The sequence below is a fragment of the Aulonocara stuartgranti genome, assembly GCF_965226115.1.
Source record: "Aulonocara stuartgranti genome assembly, chromosome: 1".
Lineage (NCBI taxonomy): Eukaryota > Metazoa > Chordata > Actinopteri > Cichliformes > Cichlidae > Aulonocara > Aulonocara stuartgranti.
Window position 1 is genome coordinate 33,040,327 of NC_138939.1, and position 26,548 is coordinate 33,066,874.

Genomic DNA, 26,548 nt, shown 5'->3' on the forward strand with positions numbered 1-26,548 from the left:
CTCAGTAAACAAAATATTCAGTAAAATAATTACATCCTTACAATAATAATTTAGATTTTGGTTTTGCTCCTTGGGTTGATTTTCAGACTGAAAAAAGCAGTCTGGGGAATCTTTGTGCTCTACAAATGGACATGTAGATATCAGCTGTTTAAAAACGGTAGGTCAGGTGACCAGTCAGAGGGATTCAACCTGTAGAGCTGAGCACTGCAAGAGATTAGCTCCACGCTGATGTCTGCTCTCACATGCTGAGTGCCTCACACACTCGGAGACCATTGCAGCTCTGCTTTAAGAGAAGCTGTGGCATTACCTCAGGGTGATTATTGTGAGGATGGAGGCCTGTGATCAATATTCTCTAGTGAGACAACAACACACACACACACACACACACACACACACACACACATTCCTGCAAACACCCAGCCTCTGGCCCAGTCTGTCCTTGTCTCATTAGCTGAGCTGAAAACAACCACCAAACATCTTTGTTCAGGATTTCATGATGATCTGTTATTGGGGATTGAATGCTGCTGATTGGTATTTGGGAAATGTGACTGACTAGAGGAAAGAAGCCAGATAATCCAAAATCTCGGGGGCTGGCCCAGTCCCAGAGCGGCCATATGTTGTCATGTTTTTCTCTCTCACCTCCCTGCCTGTGCACGCTACAGTGAAATCCTATGTCTCAGCCCAAGCCACTGCAGTTAAGAGACCAGCTCTTTGTGTTGGAGATGTTCAGTAAGTGAGACACATAAACGCCTCACCTTTATTTCTGGTGTTTTAGTGGCGCATTAGGATTTGTGGCATGAATCTGAGTGCAACTGAATTATGTATTAGTCATAAAGAACTGGGTTATACAGAAAGGATGACACCCATTCGATTTTTATGCAAGTCAGATAAATGGCCTGAATTTGTATAGCGCTTTACTTTGTCCCTATGGACCCCAAAGCCCTTTACACTACATTCAGTCATCCACCCATTCACACACTGGTGATGTCAAGCTATATTGTAGCCACAGCTGCCCCGGGGCAGACTGACAGAGGTGAGGCTGCCAGACACTGGTGCCACTGGGCCTCTGACCACCACCATTAGGCAACGGGTGAAGTGTCTTGCCCAAGGACAGACCGACCGAGACTATCGGAGCCAGGGCTCGAACCGGCAACCTTCCAATTACAAGATGAACTGCCAACTCTTGAGCCACACAAAGTCAGATAGCCGCACAAAATCATTCTGTATAACAATAGATTTTTAGTAAAGGTTCTAGGTTTTTAATCCAAAATGTACAGCAGGTAAAATTCTTTTTGCCAAAATCATTTATTTCTATTGGTTTATCAGTATGCAAATTGTGTCTTCTGCTTTACTGAAAAGTTTGTTCTCACTGGGTGTACCCTGGATGACTCATGTTACCGCTAAGGATGGAAACTGAGTTCCCAGTAGTTCAGTTCCTTGGAATTGTTAGTCTGCTTTCCTATCGATTCTGCTTATTGGTTCCACTTCAGTTGGTGTCCTGGAGGAGGAAAGTAGCGGTGCAGTCTACAGCATGAATATAGACATAACTTTTATTTTTATTACACAAAAGGACGAGAGCACAATGGTAAAGTGCAAACTGCATACAGGACAGAAACCTTGTGCTGCTAAAAGAACTTCAGCTCTTTGCAATTATCTGCACAGATAGCATGCTAAGCTAGCCAAGAACCCAGTGTGATGTTAAAGCTGAGTGTAGAGCCCAGCCCAACAGTCAGACCCTGAACTTCAACAGGCAACAAATTGATGAGCAGTCAGGCTCTAGCATTTTTCTCCCTGTTCATGTTTCTAAAGTAGAATCACTGTGGCGATCGCATTAAAGTCTCTCTGTGCTAGTTTTCATCTTTTTGCTTTGTGTTGTCAACTTTGTGTTCATACCTTAATACTGAAAGAAACGTCATGAGTGTGTCCTCATTAGAATAGGGGTTTGTGTTGGTATGTTGGCCTGTAGCCTATAGGTTTTTATTGTTAACTGGTAAATTATGAGACAATGATTTTTCATGTCATTTTACAGAGAATAGTGAAAGTAACATAATGAGTAGTAATACATCTTTTGACTTTTAAGTAATGACCCCAACACTAATCAGAGCCTCCAGCATGCACAAACATTTGACCGCACAGCATACAGTTATTTCCCACAAATGTGATGTCTTTGATGTGTTGGCTGCTGGTGGTGACTCTCAACCCAATGACAATTGACAGGAGAATCGATAAGGACACTAATCGATAAGTGATCTTGATAATGGAAATCTGAATCTCTAAATTCATATCAGTTCTTATCTAGTAAGAGTTTTACAACTCATGATGTGGTTGTTATAAACACTGTGCACTATAACAACAACGAAACGTTTTCCTGTTAGGCAGCTTTGGTAGAACGTGTGTAAACTGTGGCATGTGGTGTTAATGATATTCAAGCTGACAATGAGCCGTGACAGCAGAGTTAAAAAAATAGTCTAAAGTGATGTTGAATTCTGCATTTGAACATCCTTTTTATGTTCATCCTGGAGATGAAGAGAAACTGTTGAAATGTTCGGGAAACCGGCAGTCATATTGTAACTGATATTAAGCAATGGACAGCAAAATGCTGCACAATGTAGTCTACAAAAAAAGGAAAACTAAAAAACTTATAAAGGCTGCATAAAATAATTAGACCTTTCAACTAGTCATCCCCAAACAGAATTTAATCTTCAGCTATCCTGTAATATTTAATGTGAAATTAGGTGTTCAGGAAGTCTCAAACCTGGATTGTATTTTTTCATTTTAGAGGGAGTGGTGTGGTGAGGGCTGGGCTATACATTTATGTGAACTTTTGTTTTAAAATTACCTGCCATGCATTATTCACATAACTCACTTGTGGCACAAGAGGGCGTAGTGGGAAATCTGTATCTGTGCAAGTGTGCGTAGTTAAGCATAATTAAGAAGATATGAAGCAGAACAACAGTATAGGATTGCAGACTACTCTAGGGTGCTTTAAGGGAAAAACTCATTAGACATCAGCCAGCTGAGATCCCTGTTGATGGATCAGGTAATGCCTGTCTTTCTCAACAGGTGCAAGTTAACTGTAATCACTTGTTAGAGTTATAAAATAGCTTTCTGTGAATAGGGTTTGAGAGTTCTAGTAAGTTATTTGATTGGTTTATCATACAGTAGCATTAATTTGATTTGGTTAACTTGTCTAAGCTGGAACTTTCACTCTGTTAGCAACAACTGGAGCTGAAATAAAGGTATTGTCATCACCCCGTTGGACAGATGGACAAGGCGGGTGGAGTGGACATCTAAGTTTGTGAATGTAATAAGTCGAGAACAAAGATACGTAGGATTTTCAAATTGATGCCATAGGTGCATCTACTAAAAACCTTGGATAAGTTTGAATGTCAGTGATCTTGACCTCATGGTCAGAGTATGCTTTCTGAAAATCTTGTGAATGCAAAAACTTGAAAACGGGACTACGTAAGATTTTGAAATTGGCAACTCAGGTGTGTTGCCAGTTGCCAGTAGTTTTTGTTATGTATTTCATTAAACTGGCTGTCATTTCCAATATTGCTCATAAAAGTTTCCACCTTAAGGGCACGGAAAATACCTTTGTAGGTCATCATTCATCTGTTTCGTGTTTAAAGAACATAAGTAGAAGGCAGCTGGAGTTTGTTCTAGGGATGTCATGATACCAGAAATTTAGAAGTTGGTACCAGTAGGATTATACGAGTCTCCATGCCCAATTCATTACCAAACCACAATTATTATCCTATGTACTGTACTTAAACAGACTCCTTTATTAAAAGGTATTTTAAAACACTGACATACTGGCATAATTTTAAATTAAAATGTTAACATTAAAATTTGCTCACAAAACACAGATTGAAATGTTAGGGTGGTTGTCGAATAGTCTAGTAACGTTACAGCAAGGATTGTAACCTGTGGAAGAAACTGATTTCACAACAGTATTGCCAGCTATGATAACATATATTTCAGGATTAAGTAAGAAGGATAATACTTTGAATGATGTTAGCATAAACTGAAGGAAAAGTCTTTACACATGATTATGTTTAAAATAATTAGGGATGTTTCCCTCAGAATTAGATTGTATTTGTGGCAGCGAGGCAGATCATGTGTGCACATATTTTAAATGTTGTTGAGCACACTCACAAATTTCATGAATTATTAAATAATAGCATATACACTAACCACATTATAAATAATAAAGAAATAATCAACTGCCTTGCTAATAAGTTTCCAATCCGTTGAATGAACTCCACAGGTATTTGCCTGTTCTGCTCTACAGCCGTAGTGAGATAAAGTGGCGAGAGCTTTTCTCGTTCCTCAGGCTCTGGTTAGATATGCCTTTCCAGCTCACTGTAGATCATGTTTACTCAGATTTACTATGCCAAGGAGGACCCTAGCTGGCTAGCAGTTTGTGAAATTTCAAATACAATTACTGATGCTCTTTCATGGTCGAAAGGATGCATTGTGCAGTTGGTTAAAAAGGTTGATCCAAATTCAGCATCCATAATAGAAAATATTTTTCAATTTTAATATGTGACAATAATGCAAAAGCAGAAGAGTTGCATCATTAAGTTACTTTAACTGCAGCGTTAAGCAGTCATATTATATTTTTACTTAAAATTAACATTGACAACAGTACTTTTATGCTTACATTTGACTTGTGCTGTGTCACTACTGTTGCTATAATGCTGCTGCTGCCACCTTGTTTCAGTAGATTTACATTTCAAATTAGGTAGTGTGTCATCAGGGACACTAGCTCTCTGGTAAAGAAAGTTGGAAAAGGCCCTTCATTTCTCTTGTAAATGTTGCTGCAAACATCAGTTAAATGTTGTTCAGGATTTTTTCTAGTTTTTTCTTGAATCATTGTGATTTAATTTGGAGGCTATATTGCCCACCCATACTCTTGCATTTTGCATGACTTATGTCCCGAGGAATCAGAACTCGTAGGCACATCTTTCCATTTTTTCCCCAAATTACTTAAAAATCAAAAGTTTATCAGTAATCTCTTAATTATAAATCCACAAAAGTGTTTGAGTCATTTATCCATTGACCCTCTTTCTCTACTTTCACCTTTTCATTTGCAGCTTTAATGTTGGTTGATTTGAATTTCACCTGTAGTAGGAGCTAGTGGACAGTAATTGCCCTGCTTGCTGTTCCCAGTGGATGATCATTTACTGCTGTGTCTCATTTCTGCTAACAATGCATGTTTGACTTGACAGCACTCCGTTCTGTTTATACAGTACAGGACCCTCTCTCGCTCTTCTTTTTCTGTCACTCTCTCTCTCTTTAAAAGCAAGTACAGCACAAGTAAAACCTAATTTAGGAGTTACAGTTATATTTAGAGAAAGATAAGTTGCTAACGTTCCCTTAGTTTTTCTAAAAGATCCCTGCTTCGCTTGTGACATCTGGTTTCACCAAGATGGTGAAAGAGTTATGACAAGGTGTCTGTTTTACCTATGGTAGGTCTTGATGCATTTTCAATCATCCAGGAAAGAAAACCTCCAAAAGTTGATTCTTTTCATCTGGACGTAGCATTTGGGAGAAACGTTTCAGCACTCATCCAAGTGACTTCTTGAGTCTCAGCTGACTGCAGGTTTCCCCAATCTTATAAACAGTACATTCGCATAATGACTGAAACCAGCCCACTGAGGAACAATGGGCTGGGAGGTCAGTTCCTTAATCTTAATTATGCAAATTCTCATGACCATTGATCAACAACCACTGACCAAAACCCACTGATCAAAGACCACTGATCAATGGCCATGAGTACCATTCACAGAGAGTTGGGGAATGGCTGCAATCACAGCATTGTAAGATGGCGAAAGATGTACCCTTAGGCCCCCTCCTCGATTCAGAGATGGTCTTTCCCTTTTCACATAAATGGCCTCCTTGACGCCGCGCTCAAATCAGCGTTCCTCCCTGTCCAGGATGTGAACATCCTCATCCTTGAAAGAGTGTCCACTGGACTGTAGGTGTAAATAGACTGCAGAGTCCTGGCCTGACGAGGTAGCTCTTCTGTGTTGTGCCATCCGCTTCACCAGAGGTTGTTTGGTTTCCCCGATGTATAAATCCTGGCAATTCTCCTGGCACTTAACAGCATACACTATGTTACTCTGTTTGTGTCGGGGGACCCGATCCTTGGGGTGGACCAGTTTTTGGCGCAGCGTGTTTTGGGGTTTAAAAGCCACAGTGACCCGGTGTTTAGAAAAAATGCGTCTCAACTGCTCAGATACTCCTGACACCTATGGGATCACTACAGGTTTTCGCTTGGGCAGCGGTTGTCCTTCTCTCCTGGATCGGCTGGAGCTTTCTTTAGATGCCTTTCCAGCTTTGACAAAAGTCCAGCTGGGATAACCACATTTACTCAGGGCCTTCTTGATGTGCTGTTCTTCTGCCTCCCTGGCCGCTGTGTCAGTGGGGATGGTGTTCGATCTGTGTTGTAGCGTCCTGATGACACCCAGTTTGTGCTCCAGTGGATGATGAGAGTCAAACCTTAGATACTGATCTGTATGTGTAGGTTTACGGTACACGTCAGCTTTTAGATGTCCCCCATTACTGATGGAAATCTCACAGTCTAAGAAGGCTAACCTGCCACTTTTCATATCCTCCCTGGTGAATTTGATGTGTCAGTCCACTGAGTTAATGTGATCCGTGAATTGTGGTACGTCCTGAGATTTAATTTTCACCCAGGTGTCATCCACATATCTGAACCAATGGCTTGGTGGTGTTCCAGGGTAGGATAGCAAAGCCCTCTTTTCAACTTCTTCCATGTACAAATTGGCCACGATGGGTGAAACTGGGGAGCCCATGGCACACCCATGTTTCTGCCTGTAGAACTGACCCTTGTATGTGAAGTAGGTGGAATGAAGACACAGTTCCAAAAGCAAACACACTTGGTCGATGCTGAGAGTGGTCCTGTTGCTGAGGTTGGTGTCATCCTGTAATCTCTTACAGACTACCTCCAACACTTCCGTGACTGGGATGCACGTGAAGAGAGATGTAACGTCTTGCAAGACCATGGTTTCATCTGCCTCCATAATGACATCTCTCACCTTCTCAACAAAATCCAGGGTGTTCTGGATGTGGTGTTCAGAGCTGTCCACCAGCGGGTTGAGGATCGAAACCAGAAACCTGGAGATGTTATAGGTGACCGAGTTGATCATGCAGACAATCAGTCTTAAAGGTGCATTAAGGCATTTATATATACCTGGCAGTTCTTTCATCCATCCAATCATTTCAAATTTAGAGACACCTCTTTGGTTTCAAAAAACCAAAGTGGAAACAACTATATGCATATTTTATCTACAGTCCATGCAAACTGGTATTATGATCTACAGCTGTGTGTTAAAATGAAGTTTTCAGCCACACGGCTAATGAGAATATGATTGCATATACATTTACTGAGGCTATTTCTTAGCTTCAATTTACAGACATTCTGCTTACAGCAAAACAATGGGGGGTTTTTTAAGGAAAGAAAAACAATTGTAAAATTGTGAAAGCTTGGCCAGTTTAGTAATGAAGTAATCTTTTAATTTTTGCGCAATGAATGTCAGGTAATTCTCACCCTGTGTCCTTTACATTTATGCACTGACCTGCACTTTTTACCATCCTATTATGCTTGCATTAGCAATATCAAAAGGGTTTCACAGCAGCGACAGTGGTGGGATAACATCAAGTGGGAAGCTATAAAAGACTGTGAAAAGCAGACTGTAGATTTATTCTCGACTAGAGAAATGCTACATCCCTAGAACATGAGAGGTAAACGGGCACCCTGGAAAATAAGGGAATGGAACTTTGTAACGTGTCTTTAACATGGTAAAACCATATTGGAACTCATTGTGATTTCCTAACCTAAATGCTCACAACTGAAAATAAAACTGAAACGCTAGTGAGAGCGAATTTTAAGAACTTCCTTGTCAAAAGTTGGGATGTCCAAAATGGGAATGCCCCTACATGTTTTCAGAAAAAATGTTCCAGTTGGTGAAAACAAATAAACAGTAGTACAGGGAGTGCAGAATTATTAGGCAAGTTGTATTTTTGAAGAATAATTTTATTATTGAACAACAACCATGTTCTCAATGAACCCAAAAAACTCATTAATATCAAAGCTGAATGTTTTTGGAAGTAGTTTTTAGTTTGTTTTTAGTTTTAGCTATTTTAGGGGGATATCTGTGTGTGCAGGTGACTATTACTGTGCATAATTATTAGGCAACTTAACAAAAAACAAATATATACCCATTTCAATCATTTATTTTCACCAGTGAAACCAATATAACATCTCCACATTCACAAATATACATTTCTGACATTCAAAAACAAAACAAAAACAAATCAGCGACCAATATAGGCACCTTTCTTTGCAAGGACACTCAAAAGCCTGCCATCCATGGATTCTGTCAGTGTTTTGATCTGTTCACCATCAACATTGCGTGCAGCAGCAACCACAGCCTCCCAGACACTGTTCAGAGAGGTGTACTGTTTTCCCTCCTTGTAAATCTCACATTTGATGATGGACCACAGGTTCTCAATGGGGTTCAGATCAGGTGAACAAGTTGGCCATGTCATTAGTTTTTCTTCTTTTATACCCTTTCTTGCCAGCCACTCTGTGGAGTACTTGGACGCGTGTGATGGAGCATTGTCCTGCATGAAAATCATGTTTTTCTTGAAGGATGCAGACTTCTTCCTGTACCACTGCTTGAAGAAGGTGTCTTCCAGAAACTGGCAGTAGGACTGGGAGTTGAGCTTGACTCCATCCACAACCCGAAAAGGCCCCACAAGCTCATCTTTGATGATACCAGCCCAAACCAGTACTCCACCTCCACCTTGCTGGCGTCTGAGTCGGACTGGAGCTCTCTGCCCTTTACCAATCTAGCCACGGGCCCATCCATCTGGCCCATCAAGACTCACTCTCATTTCATCAGTCCATAAAACCTTAGAAAAATCAGTCTTGAGATATTTCTTGGCCCAGTCTTGACGTTTCAGCTTGTGTGTCTTGTTCAGTGGTGGTCGTCTTTCAGCCTTTCTTACCTTGGCCATGTCTCTGAGTATTGCACACCTTGTGCTTTTGGGCACTCCAGTGATGTTGCAGCTCTGAAATATGGCCAACCTGGTGGCAAGTGGCATCTTGGCAGCTGCACGCTTGACTTTTCTCAGTTCATGGGCAGTTATTTTGCGCCTTGGTTTTTCCACACGCTTCTTGCGACCCTGTTGACTATTTTGAATGAAACGCTTGATTGTTCGATGATCACGCTTCAGAAGCTTTGCAATTTTGAGACTGCTGCATCCCTCTGCAAGATATCTCACTATTTTTGACTTTTCTGAGCCTGTCAAGTCCTTCTTTTGACCCATTTTGCCAAAGGAAAGGACGTTGCCTAATAATTATGCACACCTGATATAGGGTGTTGATGTCATTAGACCACACCCCTTCTCATTACAGAGATGCACATCACCTAATATGCTTAATTGGTAGTAGGCTTTCGAGCCTATACAGCTTGGAGTAAGACAACATGCATGAAGAGGATGATGTGGACAAAATACTCATTTGCCTAATAATTCTGCACTCCCTGTATTGTTTAGTCAGAGGTTTTGTTGAAGTGAAATTTTAAAATTTTACTAATAACAGTATTATTATTTATGAAATAATACAGCAATACATCACACAACAACATCTTTTTTGCGTCAGAAATTTCACAGACATAAAGGAATGACGTCTTTTACGATAAGTGCTGCAGACTATCTGAATATACCGTGTGACTGTTTGGGCACCTGTCTACGTTTGCTTTATGGCCTGTCAGCCTTCTTATTTTGTCACTGTCGCCATGCTGCCAGATCTCAGCACTGAGTGCAGTAGTTTCATGAATGATGATAAGCTAGAATCTTCTTTTAAGAAGATGAATAGGGAAAAAGAGCGATGGAAAAGGGAAAATTAGAAGTCTTCTGTGATCAATGAGCCCCATGAATAATTGAGGGTGACCGTGTTTTACACAGATAGAGGAGAGAGAGAGAGCGAGAGAGGAGTGTCCTCCTGTGCTGATGTTTTTCCTGTTTGGACTTCCCGTGTTGTTAGATGATCTGCTAACACCAGCAGTTTCCAGCATTGGCATAGTAAATCTGAGTAAACATCAGAGAGAGGGAGAGAGAAAGAGGGTTATATAATACTACTGTTCTCTGGTGGCTTCAGCTCCTCTCTTTGGGGGGAAAAAAATCCTCCATCCATCTCGCTTCCCTCCCAATGAGCAGCAGCAGCAGCCGGGCTCTGAATCAGACGCCGCTTCCATCGACCCTGGACGAGCTGCTCCCCTTCTCCCTCTCCCCCAGCTCTCTTCCTACACTCGCTCCTCCCTCTCTGCCTCCCTCACTGCCTCTTTCACTTTCTAACCCTCTTGCTCCTTCTTCTCCTCCTCTCCTCTTGACTGTGGATGCCCTCCTCACTTACAGCATGGATTCGGGAGGGGAAGGAGGAGAGGGCTGGATGGAGGACCAGTGGGAGAAATGGTAGGACATCTGTCTTATTCTCTCTCTCTCTCTTGTTTTTTCTTTTTTCAGTTTATTGGCATGCAGCAACATGGCTGTGTGTGACCTTGCAAGTGTGTAACTGCTAATGTTTCTTCTTCTTGCTATTTGGCATCTCCTCGGTACAGCATGCCCTTGAAGGAGATCGCCTTTATATGACTGTGTGTACGTTTGTACCTAAACAAGAGAGGTAGAACGTGCAGCGGAGGTTGCTGCCTTATGATGACCAAAAATAGGACCATAGAGGCAATCACATGTTATCCTGCTGCATGTGTATTACAGTGGAACTGCCGGTGTAGGAGAAGCACTGTGTAGACGGATTGTTGTCTTCAGAGTTTGTTTTCATGCAGCTGATGATGGAGAAGAGGGTGATTGTACTTGGATCTGTTGAATTGGACGGGACGGTCCTGATTGTGCTCCTGTCCTTGCAGGAGGGCGAAGCTAATGAATGACAGAGAGCATGCAGCCTCATAATTCCTAGTGGTAGTGTAAACGTGAGTAAGGAAGGGAAAAGAGTATAGTTGGAGCTGCTGTGATGACTAAATACTGGGCTGAAAGGTAGAATAGCACGATCAGAGCAACACAACACAGAAACACATGTGATCGTAGCATTTAAGAAAAGTATTATGTGGGGAGCATGGTTTTCCTGTTTTCACTGTAATAAAAGATATAGAAGCACTATTTATTTCTCATTGCTCTTTGTCAGGAGATTTAATTCCATTCTGCATATTTTTCTTATCTCTTTCTATTAACAGAAGTCGTCTTCTCACTGCTGTGTGACCTTCCTTTATGATAAACTGCAAAATGTCTTTTTATCACAGAGATTATATCAAATTCAGATCAACATAAAAAAGAGTTAAAAGGAAAATACCCGTATTTGACCTTGTTTGCCATTTGTGAATTTGCAAGCAAGCCTTAGATAAATGTAGTTCTATCAGGGTTATATTGGGTTGTTTCTTATATACATACATATATAGAGATATTTATATATTACTGAGCTGGCCAAGCACATCATGGCCTGAGCGTGAGGTCATTCTGCCCTTCATTAACACAAGCAGAGAGACAGGCCGAGGAGACACAAACATGGCAGCAAGCTGCCCTGTCACCACCTGCTGTTACAATAATGCTGCAGTTTGTCCCACATCCTTAGCGATATAAAACTGAAACATCCGTCCTGCAGTGTTGTTACAATCTGAAGTTGTTTTACAACATGAGCTGATGGGACTTGTCTTCAGGGACCGTTTAAAAGCTGAACAGTTTAAAACCCACATCACTTAAAGCGAATAATCAAATTAAATAATCTCAGCAGAAAGATAAAATGTGCTGAGAATGGGATCAAAATCACAGATCTGAGCAGGAAATGCTCAAATCAGCCAAGGAGAGGTGAACTTAAGTTTTTTTTGACATGTTGTAGAGAGAAATTTATGTTTTGAGACATATTAGTCAATTTTCAATCCTTGAATGTGTTCTTTTTTATTACAGAACTACTTTTGAATTGTTCTTTCTAAACTTTGCCAAAATATGAAGCCTTTAGTTTCCAAGTCGAATCCCGAGTCCCGTCCTGTGTGAGATGTTGCTGAATTTATTTGGTTTTCTCTGCTGTGTCATGGTGATGATGTTGATGTCGGCCGGTTGTTACTACATCTTGACCCTATTTGCCATGTTTCACTTTCAGTAATGATGACACAGTAAATGTGTCACAGGAATCTCTGACCTGGACAGCCCAAGCAGTCTGCTGAGTCAGCCTGCATTGATCGCTGGTAAGGTTGTAAGTGTAGCGAGATGATGAGTATACATAGTGCAGGAATATAATCCCAAGGGAATTCCATTTGTTTTCAGTTGTATTTATTCATTGCCAAACCACAACAACAGTTGCCTCAAGGCAAAGCTAGCAAAGGTGCATCGAGTGTTTGCAGACATATGTTGAAAGGTCGATAGAGCTGGACTGTGTCAGTGGGCTGGGGGTCAAAACCTTACCATTACATACTGATTAAGATCAATCCAAACACTGTATACTTTTGTGGCACTATGGAACAATGACAGTCTTCTTACCACATCAAGTACTGCCTAGATAATCTGGTCCAGCAAACTTCCTGTTGATCAGTGTACACATTTAAATAGAATTCAATCTATTAATATTACAATTTTCAAAAATACAAATTCAATTTCAGGAAGGTGAATTTTAAATTCAGTTGTTAGTGTTTAAAAAAATATTGTATTTGAGTATAAAAATTGTATAAAAGTATAAAAGTATAAAAATTGTATCTGACTTTATGTCCTCTACAAGAGTTTGTGTTGTTTTATCTTCAAATATCCAACAAAAACATGTATCGCTAATTCATAACGAAGAAAGCTTTGTAACTATCCCCACTAGTGAAGACTGTGTCATTTCCACAGCTTTCCCCCCGAGGTCTGCAGCGCTGTTGAAAAGGCTCTGGAGTAGCCCATACTGGAGGTTTCTGCATAAACGCGTAAACCTGTGACACAAAAAACCTGTGACCGAACTCAGACACACACAGACTGTTTTCCTTCTTGGTGATGAAGGAAAATGGTGGGCTGGCATGTAAAAGGGCATTTATTCTTCCAGGACCTGAAGCTCAGTAAAGCATCACTCCAACAGCCAAACCCATCTGTTGTCTGATTGGATTGTCAAATTTGTAATTGACATGACATTGACCAATCAGCTGAAAGGAAGAAAAATCAGGTCAAAATTTGTACTTCTAAGTTGAAATCCACACGCAGCCAGGAAACCTGAGTGCAGAGGTTTACACGTAGTTTTTTGCTTTGTATCTGTAACCAGATCTTAACAAAACATTTTGTAACTCGTGTAAATCTTTTTTACACACACACAAATTCTCATCTGTAGATGCACAAACACAAAACTTTCAGATATTTTGGTTTACCATGTTACAAAACTCAGTACACAAATATGCATTTGATTTACACATACAAAATATTTATGACCACAATTTGAGCCCATAAATGGACAGCTGCTGATTGGATTGTGTGAAACTGGCAGCTGTTTCTACTGCTTATCCCATTTATAATGCTTAGGCAAAAAATACATGATTCATAATAATTTATTCTACTACCTAATAAAATTCTTTAGCAAAATTTCCACTGAACTGAAAACTTAACATTGATGAAGGGAGGATTTATTGGAGAACTGTTGTATTATCGTCTTAGCTTTAGCTGAGTGTACCTAATCAACTGTTAAATGAGTGCATTTGCAACTCCAATTTTAGAAAAGTTGGGATGCTGTTTTGATCACAAGCACCCATTACTGATTCTTTGAATCTTTTCATGATGTTACTGTATATACTGTAGATGATGAGATATTCAAAGTTGTGACAATTTTATACTGAGTAACAAATTGTTGCAGAATTTATATCTGGAGTTTTTTTGCAGATTGGGGAACCTGTGTCCTTCTTTGCTTGTGAGACTCTACCGCCACAAGATTTATTATTTTTTTATATATATACCCAATCATGTTACTCACCTGTTGCCAGATGTTTTGTTTTACTACCACATAGTTTTACAGGTTTTTGTTTCCCCTGTCTCAACTTTTGTGATACTTGTTGCTGCCATCAAATTCAAAAAGTTATCTGTTTTCTACTTTGAAGAAAATATGTGGGATTATAAGATTTGCAAATAATTGCATTCCGTTTTTATTTAACTGCGATGTGACCCGTGCAGCCCATCTTATCTGAGAACTGTTCAACCCTTCACCCTGTGAACCTCGACGTGTGACAATGTAATTTGCTTTGTGGTATAGAGTCTGTTGGGATTTCTCTTTGGCTGCAGACAAAGAGGTTTATTTTTTAAATTATTTCTTTTTCCCACCTCCCTCCATGACTCTCTCCATCTTCACACTTTTCTCACTGTTGACTTAATTGTTATGGACTCAGTCCCTCTCACTTATAACTCTGTAGACTCACCGTTTCATAATATCCCTTGAAAAGCCCGGATTACTGCTCAAAACTTGCAATTTAAACCAGTTAAAATGTTGTTTTTTGATAGCTTTGGTCAGAGGGCATATTCAGTCTGGTATTTGATAACTTTTCCTCAGTTGTAGTTTAATAATATATGCAAACCTGTGGTGAAATAGCCCAGGGTTACAGGTTGTCTTGGACAGGTTGTCAACCTGTTGCAGGACTAACATTATTAACATTTTGTATTTGCCCCTGTACACCACCACAGGGTGCTTCAAACCAAACAATTAAGATGTGATTAAAGTTCAGAATTTTGGCTTTAATTGAGTGGGTTTCCAAAAGTACTGCATTAACTGTTGAGGAATTATTGCCAGTTTTCTACACACTCCCCCAAGTGCTCAAACGTAATTGGACAAACTAACAAGCTAACATTATTTCATCATTTTAAATTTAGGTATTTTTACCTATAGGTTAGTCAGAATAAAATCATTAACCTATGATATATAGGTTTTAGTGTCAGAAAAAGATTTAAGGATAATGATGATGTAAATCAATATTTCCTCACCACAAATTGCCTAAAAATGAAAATACCAGTACAAGTAGTTTTATTTAAGGTCATCTAAGTTACTCACATACACTGTGTATAGCTGTGTTGTAAAAAGTTTTTTATTTTACATGTATTCCTTTTTTTTTTTTTTACTTTCCCATTGTCTTCTTTTCTTTTGTTCACTTTGTTCTGTCCTTCCTTCAGTCTGTATCTCCCACCTCCTTCAGGGCTTCATTATGGAGGTAACAGATGCTTTTTCTCAGGCTATTTAACTTTCTATTCCCATCCTCTGACATGTGATGGCTAAAGACTGTAATAGCTGTATGTACACTCACGCTAGCAGTCAGAAATGACATTACCATGATGCATCAGTGGGGGGATGGTAGCTGCACAGGTTTACAAGGTTTATTTGACGGCTTGCTCCCATGCTCTGTCGTCTTTGTCTTGCATCTCAAATAACATTTTGCTCTGACTCAGTCTGTTATGCCCGGAGGCTGCAGGGTAAAGGGACAACATGCAGCCATAATTGCAGATGGGGAAAACTGAACCATTGTTTACTGGATGTTAATTGAATCCTGCCACAGAGAGCAGGACCGTACATTTCCCTTTCTGCTGCAGGAGCATTCAAGACGTTTGTACTTCTCTGCAAAACACAAGTTCACTTTTCTTAGTTTCCTATTCTGCATTTTTGCCAGCGGTGGCTTTATGTGACAGTGAATCCAACGAGTAATCCAAAGGTAATGCTACAAGTGGTGTAAGGCATTACCTTCTTTAAATAAGTAGCATGATACATTATAATGAATTATGTGTAATACATTACTTTCCTTGAATAATCACCCTATAGCTCATTGTCACTGACAAAGTATGAGAAGGAGAAGAAAAAGAGTTATGCTGTGTGTATTAATTTTAGTCCCACTTGTGATGAATGAAGTGTAGTGGTGCCAAAAGAAAATCACTTTTACAAACAGCAGATGGAGATATTCACAAAATAAAACAGGCCGATAAAATCCTGGATGCTCATTGTTTTCTGCTCTAAACGAGCAGGTAGTGCTTGATTTAGATCTGCCTGAAATCAGTGCTTGAAACATTTAGTAAGTGCTTTAATACTAAATATAAATCCTTTAGAGGTCTGAGTGAAGTGTATAAAACTATGTGGTATAAGAGTCAAACGCCATGTTTCCATTTGTTAGGAACAGTACTATGACACAAAACAATAGCTTTAGATCTGTTTATCTCTTATAAGTATTAATGTAGATGCCTATGCTTGTTATATTTTGGTCATTTATAGCGACCTATATTCAAATTGTCATTGGACTGAGCATAGGAGATACAAATAACTGGGTCAACAAGAGATTCTGAGATGTACTATGGCTTGAGGATTATATATATATATATATATATTTTTTTTTTTTTTAAATATATATGACTCATCTATGCGCTATCCTCTTCTTGTCCCTCTCACCCTAATCTACCCTTTCACTCAGGTTGACCCATGACATCAGCCTTGATGAATTTGAGGACGACGACCTCTCCGAAATCACAGAGATCACAGATGAGTGTGGGATGAGCCTCAATTGCAATGGCCCAGATATAAAGGTAGGATGGCCCCATGAAGAGCTGCTTCTTGGCAGATGTCTTGTCATAGCTGCAGATGTAGTGTTCATCTTCAAGTTATTCTTTATCAGCTGCTGGTGAAAAAAATAATCAGCAGCTCTGAATGAGAGCTGCAGTATACTAGAGGATCCGCTGAGTTATGTAAAGCTGGGTTGGAGGTTCAAATTGTTTGTGTATGCTATTTGTCATTTATAGAAAGCATTCGTGAGTCCTCCTGCAAAGATTATGACATTATTTTTGTGGTGGGACTTTGGGAACTTTCTGAGTGTCTTGGGAAGCTTTTAAGTTACATCAGATGGTCGTCCACTTGAAAAGGCCGCTGACAAACAAGGTCAAAATGATCGTACACCAAAGCCTTTTAACTTTATCTAACAAAGTTTTAAAAAAAAAATTATATCGTATTGTACGTTCCACTCATGCATAACCTCCAGTGTTATTCGTCAAACTCATCATGCGATCCTTCAAAAATTGGGCTTGCCTCCTTTCGGTGACACTCTGTCAAAGTTTGAGTACAGCTAAGGGTCAGTCTCTCCTCTCTGTAGTGTTTTGTAATGAACAGCTGCTGCATTCAGCTTCCTGCCAGCAGAGAACAGGAGCCCGAGGCAGACAGGCCTGACAGACGGTGTCGGAGGCGCTCGCTGAAAGAACTTTGAATGTGATCACATGCGATTGCCCCGATCCATCCTGGGCATCTAAATAATTCACTCTGAGCTTTTTACTGTTTGTTGAAATCCACCAAGAGTTTTTTTTTGGGAGTTTTTATTTTGTTTTGTTTTTAAGAATAGAAATGAGGGGGTCACTAACAGAACTGAGTAAGGAATATATACATGTAACTATAAGAGAAATAGTAGTGGAGTGGTGCTGAAGGAGAAAATAAATAGAGTTAAATTTGTTATTCTGTCAGATCATCATCTTCTATTTAACTCTACTGCTGTAACCAAGGCAACTAGAGGGCGAGAGGCTTTTCACAGGGCATTTGTGTGAGTAAATAAGATTCTATCTTTCTTTTCCTTTTTCATTATTTCTGTGAGTTATATTTTATCATTTTAGTGAGGCAGTGACTTGACTGATGGGACAAAAATGACTCTAATAATGCAGAGTGGTGGGAATATTTTGGGGTTTTAAAAGCCAGTACTCTTTCACACAGTACTCTTTTTTTCTTGTCTTGCTATCCTGGGAGCTAATTATAGCTCACATTGCTGAATGTGAGCACTTTTTGCTGGAAGTGTCTATGTGTGTGAAGACAGATGACTCATCTCCTTGAAGAGCCTCGCAGAATCCAAAATGGCCCCATGGATGGCAAAAAAGACAAATCTCACAGCGCAGCCAACAACAAATCTCACGTGTTGTCACTCTCAGGAAGCGCAAACAAACTGTTTTGCTGCTGGAAGAGACAGCTCACTGGTCCTAGTAATGTCACTCCCCTCCATTTGGAAATCTCGTGTCCTTTGGTCTAATTTACCATATACCTGCAGTTCATTGCAGTTGGCGGGATTTTGCTGTGCTACAGCAATTCAGTTGGGTTGACGTCTGGACTTGGACTGGGCCATACGTTTTCAGTCTTTCTATTGTAGATTTGCTTCTGTTGTTGTGATCACTGTCCGGTTGCATGTGCCAGTGTTGGCCAAGCCTTAGCAAAGTACAGTCATTCATTTCTCTGCCATGGTGTTATAATTGATATGGGGTGATTAGGGTTTGTTTATTTTTCTCCAAATGTTATATTGTCCATTATGGCCAAGCATCTTCACTTTTGGACATCTAAGCATGTTTGTTTTAGAGCAAAGCATTTGGCATACATACATCATTTTACATATCTAGTCTAAGAAGATTAACTTTCTTTTGGAGCAAGGAACTGGTCGAAACTTGCAATTTAAAGTTAAGGCTGTTAAGGTTCTATAAGAATCAGGAGATTGTGATCCGCTCGCACTGCTTCTTGTTTATCTCCTCAGTATGTCAACCAGTGATTAGGGGGCAAAATAATTGCACTGTTGTTTTATTTAAGAAAAAAAGAAAGAAGGACAGAAATGCAATCCCCTTATTGTGCAATTTTCTTCTAATGACAGTACAGATCCTGTAGGAGACCATTTAGGCTAAAAATTTAGATGTTACTCAAAAGTTAAGGTATAGTTAGTGTGTAGATCGCATATAGTATATTGTTCTTGTTCTAAGATCATTTTAGCAGCTATATGTTGAAGGAGAAAAATTGCAAAATGTCCAATTTAACAATTTCTTGGCGATCTTATGGATAGATAACAGCTACAACAGTCACACGCTTGGAATTGAGTCCAGTGCTTAGTGAATTGTGTATTTAACAATGCTGGTTTCCCGAGCTGTACAGTACATAACCGGACAGAGTCGTATAATCTTTTGTGGTAGTCAGTAACAAGATGTGTTGATTTTCTGAGTGTTTTCTATATCTTGCAATGACTCACCAGTGAGGATGCAGTTTGCTTTTTAGATGGTGTTGAACCTTACACTGAAGGCACCTAGCAGAATAAAGGAAATTGTTGTTTTTGTCACCAGCATGAAATCGTGACAGACACCAGACAAAGGGAGGTTGTAGTAATAAAAAGAAAGATGTCACAGTGTTTATTTTTTAACCACTGCTATTTTCATTGAGGTTTTTAAACCACTACACCCACCCCACAGTTGTACACAGCTTGATTCTTTCAGTTCATGTTTTTTGTTCTATATTTGTCTTGAGCCCAACTTCAATCCCATCACTTAAGACTAAAGGAAGCTGTTTTTAGGAAACAACCTCTGATGACAAATAACAAATGTAGCCACTGTAGAATGTTTAACCATGGAAAACAGAAGCAAGGATCAAAGACTGAATCAGCTTGATGAAACAGACTGACATTCTTTATGTTTCAGCTGTAATCACAGACCTTAGGGGCACTGCCTTGTCTTTGCTTCTCATTTTAAAGTGCACAGAGTTTTAGAGGCCCAGTCTGTTTTAAAAATTTATGAGGAGGCAGGGCAGCTTTAGAATATTTGGTAGGGAGCCCTCACACACACACACACACACACACAGAGCTGAATTCATCAGTGATCTCATCATCCGATGGGAGACTGAAAATGTATCTGGTCTCATCAATAATGAACGGTCACATGGAAGGAACATCACACACACCAGACATGTGTGGTGCCTGCCTGAGTAGGGGGCCACAGAGGTGTGCACTGTGGTATTTGCTCGGTGGGTGGATGGACAGTGGGCTAACAACATTATAAGGACAGAAGTTTTCCACCTGACCTTTTAATCTTTAAGTTCAGGTGTTTTGAGTCCCATTGCCACAGGCGTATACCATCAACCACATAGCCATGTCTCCTCTGGGGCTTGTTCAGTCCTGTAGCTTGGCTGATTAAAAATAGGCCCAAATTGGCCACCAGAGGCAGAAGTAAGCACAGATTGAAAGTAGTGTTAATAGTGGTAGGAACAAGATATTTTGTACAGTACTTCAAATAATTGATGGGACGGGATCCACCCATTCTCATCTGCTTATTCTTATCAGGGTCGCGGGGGGGTATCCCTGGTACCACAGGGCAAGATGCAAGGTTCACCCTGGACAGGTCCCCAGTCTGTCGCAGGGCTAACACAGGGAGACAGATGGGTGTGTTTTTTTTCCTTCTGTATCAGAATCTCTCTTTGATTTATATCTCTTTTTATTAGACTTGGGTAGAAAATATATATATTTTTCCATAATTTCCTGGCATTTTATTGGGGTATACAGTATATGATAATAAATATAAACTTAATATAAAAGGACATAAAAGCTGAGCTAACTGATATTAATCATTGTAGCTAACCACGTGCATTTCACCCATAAAGTCTCTGCCATCTGGAAAACAACACTCCTGCGCCTGAGGAGATGTCATGATCAACAAGATTGTAGGTATATTTTTGAAGAAATCCAAATTACCACCAAATAGGCCTGAATTGTTAGACTATTTAGGTGCTTTTATCCCAAAATGTTCTTCTCAAACAAAACTTCTGCTTCTTTTGCTCTTATGACAATGTAAATAAATAGATTCTTTGATTCATTTTTGTGGTGAACACACAAACATGAAACAAAAGTCACTTGTTATTCCACAGTTAAGAAGCTTCTGTTGAAGAAGACAGAGAAAATGGGCTTTTATCTAAATTAGTGTGCACATGGCTATTGTGAAGGGTTCTTGAAGGGTTAATGGAGAGCAGCTGATGTCCAGAATGAGACTTAAAGATATTTAGTGCTTCTGAGAGACATAAAGTGACAACATGCATTATAAAAATCAGTGAGAGAGAAAGGGAAGTGCTTTCATGCCCAAGTGTAAGGGTGAATGGATTTGATTAGGAGTCATTTGCTGTGTGTGGATGGCTGAAATGTCGTATGTCAGGGTGGAGTCAGATAGGATGGCCAGTTATATTTAAGTGACTGCAAAAACACACAAAAAGCAGCATCTACACACAGATTTACCACACATGGAGAATCAAGGCTTTGTATTATGTCTAGATTCTGCTTTATTTATATTAAATTCACTTGCTTAATGTAAATATTTGAAATGATTTATTTTTTTATTTTACAGAAACAAAAAGAGAAAAACCTTTTAGAGAAAGTTGGAAAAATCTGAGCTATTGAACTTCATAAAAAGGTGTCATGTCCCTTGTGTGTTATTTTAATTACTGATATTTGTAATGCACTGCAATGCACTTCAACAGTATTGTCTTAAAATATAAGGTGCCCATAAAAATGTTTTAAAGGTGAACCTGTATAAATAAGTATCAGTGAAACAGATCCCCTTAATCCAGAAGGGTAGAAGGAGAGTGATATACTGAGGGAGAGTGAGGACGGAAGCAATAGAAAATAAATGGAGCAATGAGAGAGAGAGAGGGAGTGAAAGAGGGTCTAGCAAAACACCAGTGGAGAAGCAGACCCATTTCCATGGCAACAGTGTTTCTCTCACCTACTGCACATGTCAAAGCTGAAAATACATGCAGTGTTGGCACTTATACACACACAAACACACACACGCACACTGCCCCCATGGATACCGCTCACGTCATCTCATCCACACATGGTAACAGTGGAGAGGAAGCTGCTTCATCAATGCAAACAGAAACAGGAGAAGCCCTGTTTGGCTCTGCTACTGTTAATAAAGAGCAACTGATATGACAGCAGTGTTCTGATATTACCTTTATGTATTCCCATTGACATGAACAGACGCTTACAAGGCCCGACCCTCTCCTGCATGATTCATTTAAGCCAAATTGATATATATATATAGATATCTATCTATCTGCTCGTTTGTTAATAAAAATGAAATAAAATGCAATACTTTACTGTATTTTATAAGAGCAGAGTGAAGCCAAAACTCTGGATTTGACAAACACATACAGGTCCTTTCAAAGTCGGCGTGGTTCAAATGTTCTCTTTCTATATTTTATTTTTCTGGCATTCGGTTTGCAGCTGAGCAGTACGTTTGGGGTGATTTGACATTTTCAGTCTTTCCTTGTGTTTCCCCTGCTCCGGCTGCTCTGATTGGGAGAAAGAAGAGCATCACGTCTTCAAGGCAGCATCATTTCCTTAGTCACTGATCCCCTTGTCTCCTAGCAACAGGGGGCAGGGCTCTTCAGAGTCCAGTAATAATTTCTCATCATAAACAAGAAGAGGAGAAGAGCATTTGCAGGCTCCATTAGGAGGCATTGATTTTTAGCAGGTGAAAAGGTGAAGTGAAGGAGAGTGAGGGTAGACAAAAGAAAAATATTGGTGGGAGGATTGTTGTTATTAGACACAGACAGACACTGACATGACGTTGCTGCCCTACAACACAAACTCACTGCTCATCACATGCCACTTACAGGTGTTTGCAGTGTGTGTAAATGGTTGGTTGGATATGGCTGTAGATTAAAGATGACCAATTGATAATTGGATTGTTTAAGGAATAGATAGCTGGATAAATCATGACTGCATATGAACGATGAACAGTAGTGACCATGACAACACTAGCTGGGAAGAAGAGGCAGCGAAGGCTGCAGGCCCCAAACTGTGCCCTACTTGATCACCGGTATTACTATAAGTCTAGCCATAGTTTACAAAATTGACATCAAACTGTATTAAAAAAAAGCATCATTTTCCCATAATCTCTGCTGTGAAAAAAACACAGGTTTAAGACATCAACAACATCAGTTATTTATAAACAGTATAACTGTTAGACTGAATGATGAAAGGTGGTATATAGATGGGATGGGATAAATGCCAGCTAGACTGAAATGGATGGATGAATGAACAAGAATCGAATATAGAACATTAGACTGCTGGATGCTTGATAAATGGGTGGATAATAGATTGATGGAAGATTATTAAGTGGATAAGAGGATGGAAAGGTAGATAAGCATACAGATAGCTATGTAGCAGGAGTGGGCAATTAATTAACCGAGGAGGTCACATGAGAAACTGGACCTGTTGTGGAGGGCCACACCAATAAACTGATCTCAGATCTGCTCAGTATTAATATTATCTTAGAGTGACCTTCAACAGCAGTCCCAATCCCCCCTGTGCCTGATCCCTGCTATACAGGATGATCAAAAAAGGATTAAAGATATAGTCAGGCATTAAAAAAGAATTATACTCATAAATATACATTGAATAAGGTGTGACTGTGTCTTCCAACAAATTGATGCATTCTCACAAATAAAGAATTAATCTAGTAACACTATAAGAGCTGTAAGCCATCATGTTGCCCAGCCACAGTTGTGGAGATGGACATGGATGTTCTGTCTAATCACATTTTATGTATGTGGCTGGAGACATATGTAGCATGCCAAAGATGGAAGGGAAGAAAACTTGTAGGTGTTCAAGTTGCAGGGAGGAACATTTTAATTCATGGCTGCAACTTCAGACATAAGATATGAAGGGTCGTACCTATGTTTTATTGTTTTATTTATGTGTTTTCACTATGTGTTTTCACTATGTGTGTGAAAACACATAGGAAAAAAGACAATGATATCCTCTTCCTCCTCACTTCAAGCCTCTTCCCATGAACTTAAGTCATGGCTCTGTCACATGTAAATGCATATAAACATGCTTATTGCAAATATTGTTGCAGTTACTTATTGTCAGCATATTAGACATGCAACCATCCGATCTACGACAGCTGGCATCAAGCTGACTAAATAATAAAAACACCTCTAGTAGAGATTACATGTAAACTCACACTCCAAACATAGAATTCATGATTGTCTGCAATCTAAGATTATGGAAAATATATATATTTTTAAATTTTTACATGTTGGTGTCAGTCCTTTCTTGTATCATCTTTGAAAGTAATCCATGGTCTGATATATACTCGGCAGTAAACAACCGATCTCCATATACAGTTAATATCTGCATCTTGGCAATCTTTGTGTTTGGCTTATGTCTGTATTTTTAAAGGAGCTTTTATTCTTGCTTTTGCCCTCGTTTTGATTCAAAACAGTTGTATGGGTAAATGACTAAACCATATAAGTCTAATAAATGTGGACTGAGTATGAATGCAATTAGATGAACATTTTCCACTTTAGCTTTTGGCTGTTCAGCAAACCATTATAGCAGTCCTATTTCAAAGACAGGCAGGCTTCTTTCTTTCTTGGGAGTGAGAGACCTCTGGATATCTGGGATGAGTGTCTCACTGCATACAAATGTGCTTGAAGGCAACACTTAGCCAACAGAAATGAATTAACCTCCATTCCATTCAGCAACTGTTACCTTACAGTCTGCAACAAGTAAATTCGGTTAATAGGAGTGCTGTCTGTTACAACAAAGGTTTAAATCTTTACGATATTGGTTATAATACATTCCTGGTACTTGTGATTTCTCGGTGTATGAAGTATTTACAGAACAGTAGCTTATTAAATTATGGGGTTTTTTTCTCTTCCTCACAGTTTCCTTTGTGAGGTTTGTTTCCTAAAATAGTTTAAGGTGACTGTGACTGTGTTTTGTATGGCAGCTGAGAATTACACCAGTGTTTCTCCTACCATTGCCTTGAGGGGGCGATCCAGTACTGCAGCCTCACCCCACAGTCAGCCTAGAGAAAACACCGTTAACTTTAATCTGGACTAGCACAGATGTTTAAAAAGAATATGACTTGGATCCAAACTAAATTTTATAGATGCTAAAACTGACAAAACAAATGAACAAACAAAAATGAATAAATAAATAAATAAAGGTTTGATAATACTATATTACTTAGTATCAAAAATAAATGTTATAGCATTAAGTTTAATTAGGTTTTAGTTCTAGAGCAACTATACTGTTTTTGTTTCATTTTGTTTTTTTGCTCATGTCTCTCAAATTGTAAAAACGAAATAGATTATTTTAGATTCATAACTTTAAATAACTCTAAATAACTTTTTTTTCTGATTGTGCTGTAGAAGGTGGCAGACCTCCAAAACAGTTGTTCAACATTGTTCATGTTCTTGTTTTATTTGCATTTGTTTTTTTACAGGTTTTTCTGTATGTGAGGCAAACAGAGAGCACTAAAGACTATAATAGGCTTAGCAACGACTTGCCATGTGCTGTGTGTGTGTCTGTTTTGTATGTGTAGCTGCAGGGATAGTGATGATAAGTGAAGCAGACTGTACTGTCCCAGTGCCCTCTGACTTACTGTCTCTCAAATGCTTTGCTTGTGTGTTGTTTCAGCAGCAGTGAATCTCTTCTTCTTTTTTGCCAACAAACTCATATCTTGCACACTGTGTATGATTAGCGTTAGAGTAAATAAATGTGCCTAATTTTCCAACTCTTGTTTTATGAATTGATTGTTTAGCCTAACGGAGTCATCGATTTTGAGAGGTTTCATCATCAAAGCAATTAACAAATTGATTCAACTGCAGTGCTGCACGAAAGGCCAGAGGTATTATATCTGTTTCTTTTGGGGGCGTGAATATTTTTAACAATTTCCTGTTTCCAGGGTCAATATCATGAATTTGTTTTGAAATTTTTGTACTAATTTTCTTAATAGAATAGGTTTCTTAGCTTTAAAAGTAAAAAGATAAAATGAGAAATAGCAGAGCAGATTGAGTTTTTACTCTAACCTCATTACTGCAGGTAAATTCTGTCAGGTAGAAAAGCTTGATGCTAGAAATAGTCCGTCTCAGCTTTAAACGGCACTGTGTGTTGGCAGTGAATGTGTTCCTGTTGAAGACAGAGTTGCTTCCAATTGGCTAGCTAAATCTCCTCATCCCATCCACATACACTCTCTCTCACTGTCTTCCTCTCTCTCTCTCTTCCCTGTCTTGACTGATGTCGGGCTTATTCCAATCCCTGCAGAGCCGTGTGAGACGAGGAACCAATAGCATGTCGGGGAAGGCGGAGCTAGGAGCAGTCGGCCAGCTTCAGGCAGAGATGCTGCATTTGGACCTCATCGATGGTGCTGACGGTTACCGCGGTGACAAAGAATCCTCGAAGGCGTCTGCAATTTCAACTCCGCCAGTCACCAAGGACCCTGCAGCACCTGTTACCATGGATACTTACCGGCCCAAGAGACCCACGACCCTTAACCTCTTCCCAATCGTGCCACGCACACAGGTATAGCCTGAATTAATCTTATCCTCTCGCTCTCTCACACACACACACACATTCACTCACACAGTTAAACAGTTTGTGGCAGGTGGACAAATATTGATGAGTAATTCTGGAGGACTGTGGGAATGTTTCAGTGTTTTTCTTTCAGTGTTTTTTCACTCCACCTATATTGGAGCCTCCTCTCGCACAAATATTATGTTTGAAATTGTAAATATAACTGGATAACCTACTTGACATCACCACTGGATTCACTACAATTGCTTCTCTGACAGGATGTGTTTTCTCCACTGAACAATAGCCTCAACTGTCATTTCTTTTTTTCTATTGGTGCCCGTCTCTGTTTGCTTCAATGGCGCTTGAGCTCGTGACCATTCGTGTCTGTGTGTGTCTGT

At 39.6% G+C, this 26,548-nt stretch overlaps 1 protein-coding gene across 4 annotated transcripts in view; it reads left to right on the forward strand.

Moving 5' to 3' along the window:
- The window catches only part of mapk8ip1b (mitogen-activated protein kinase 8 interacting protein 1b), a 47,353-nt gene that overhangs the window by 1,104 nt on the left and 19,701 nt on the right, over positions 1-26,548 (forward strand). The window contains exons 2-4 of one of the 4 annotated variants that reach the window (XM_082535396.1): positions 6,970-7,161; positions 16,491-16,602; positions 25,902-26,159. In XM_082535396.1, coding sequence (XP_082391522.1) covers positions 16,570-16,602; positions 25,902-26,159 — 291 coding nt within the window. In that variant the 5' untranslated portion in view covers positions 6,970-7,161; positions 16,491-16,569. Of the gene's footprint in view, positions 1-6,969; positions 7,162-10,335; positions 10,510-16,490; positions 16,603-25,901; positions 26,160-26,548 lie in introns of those variants that run through there. The other 3 variants (XM_082535397.1, XM_082535394.1, XM_082535395.1) reach the window with 3 other exon arrangements.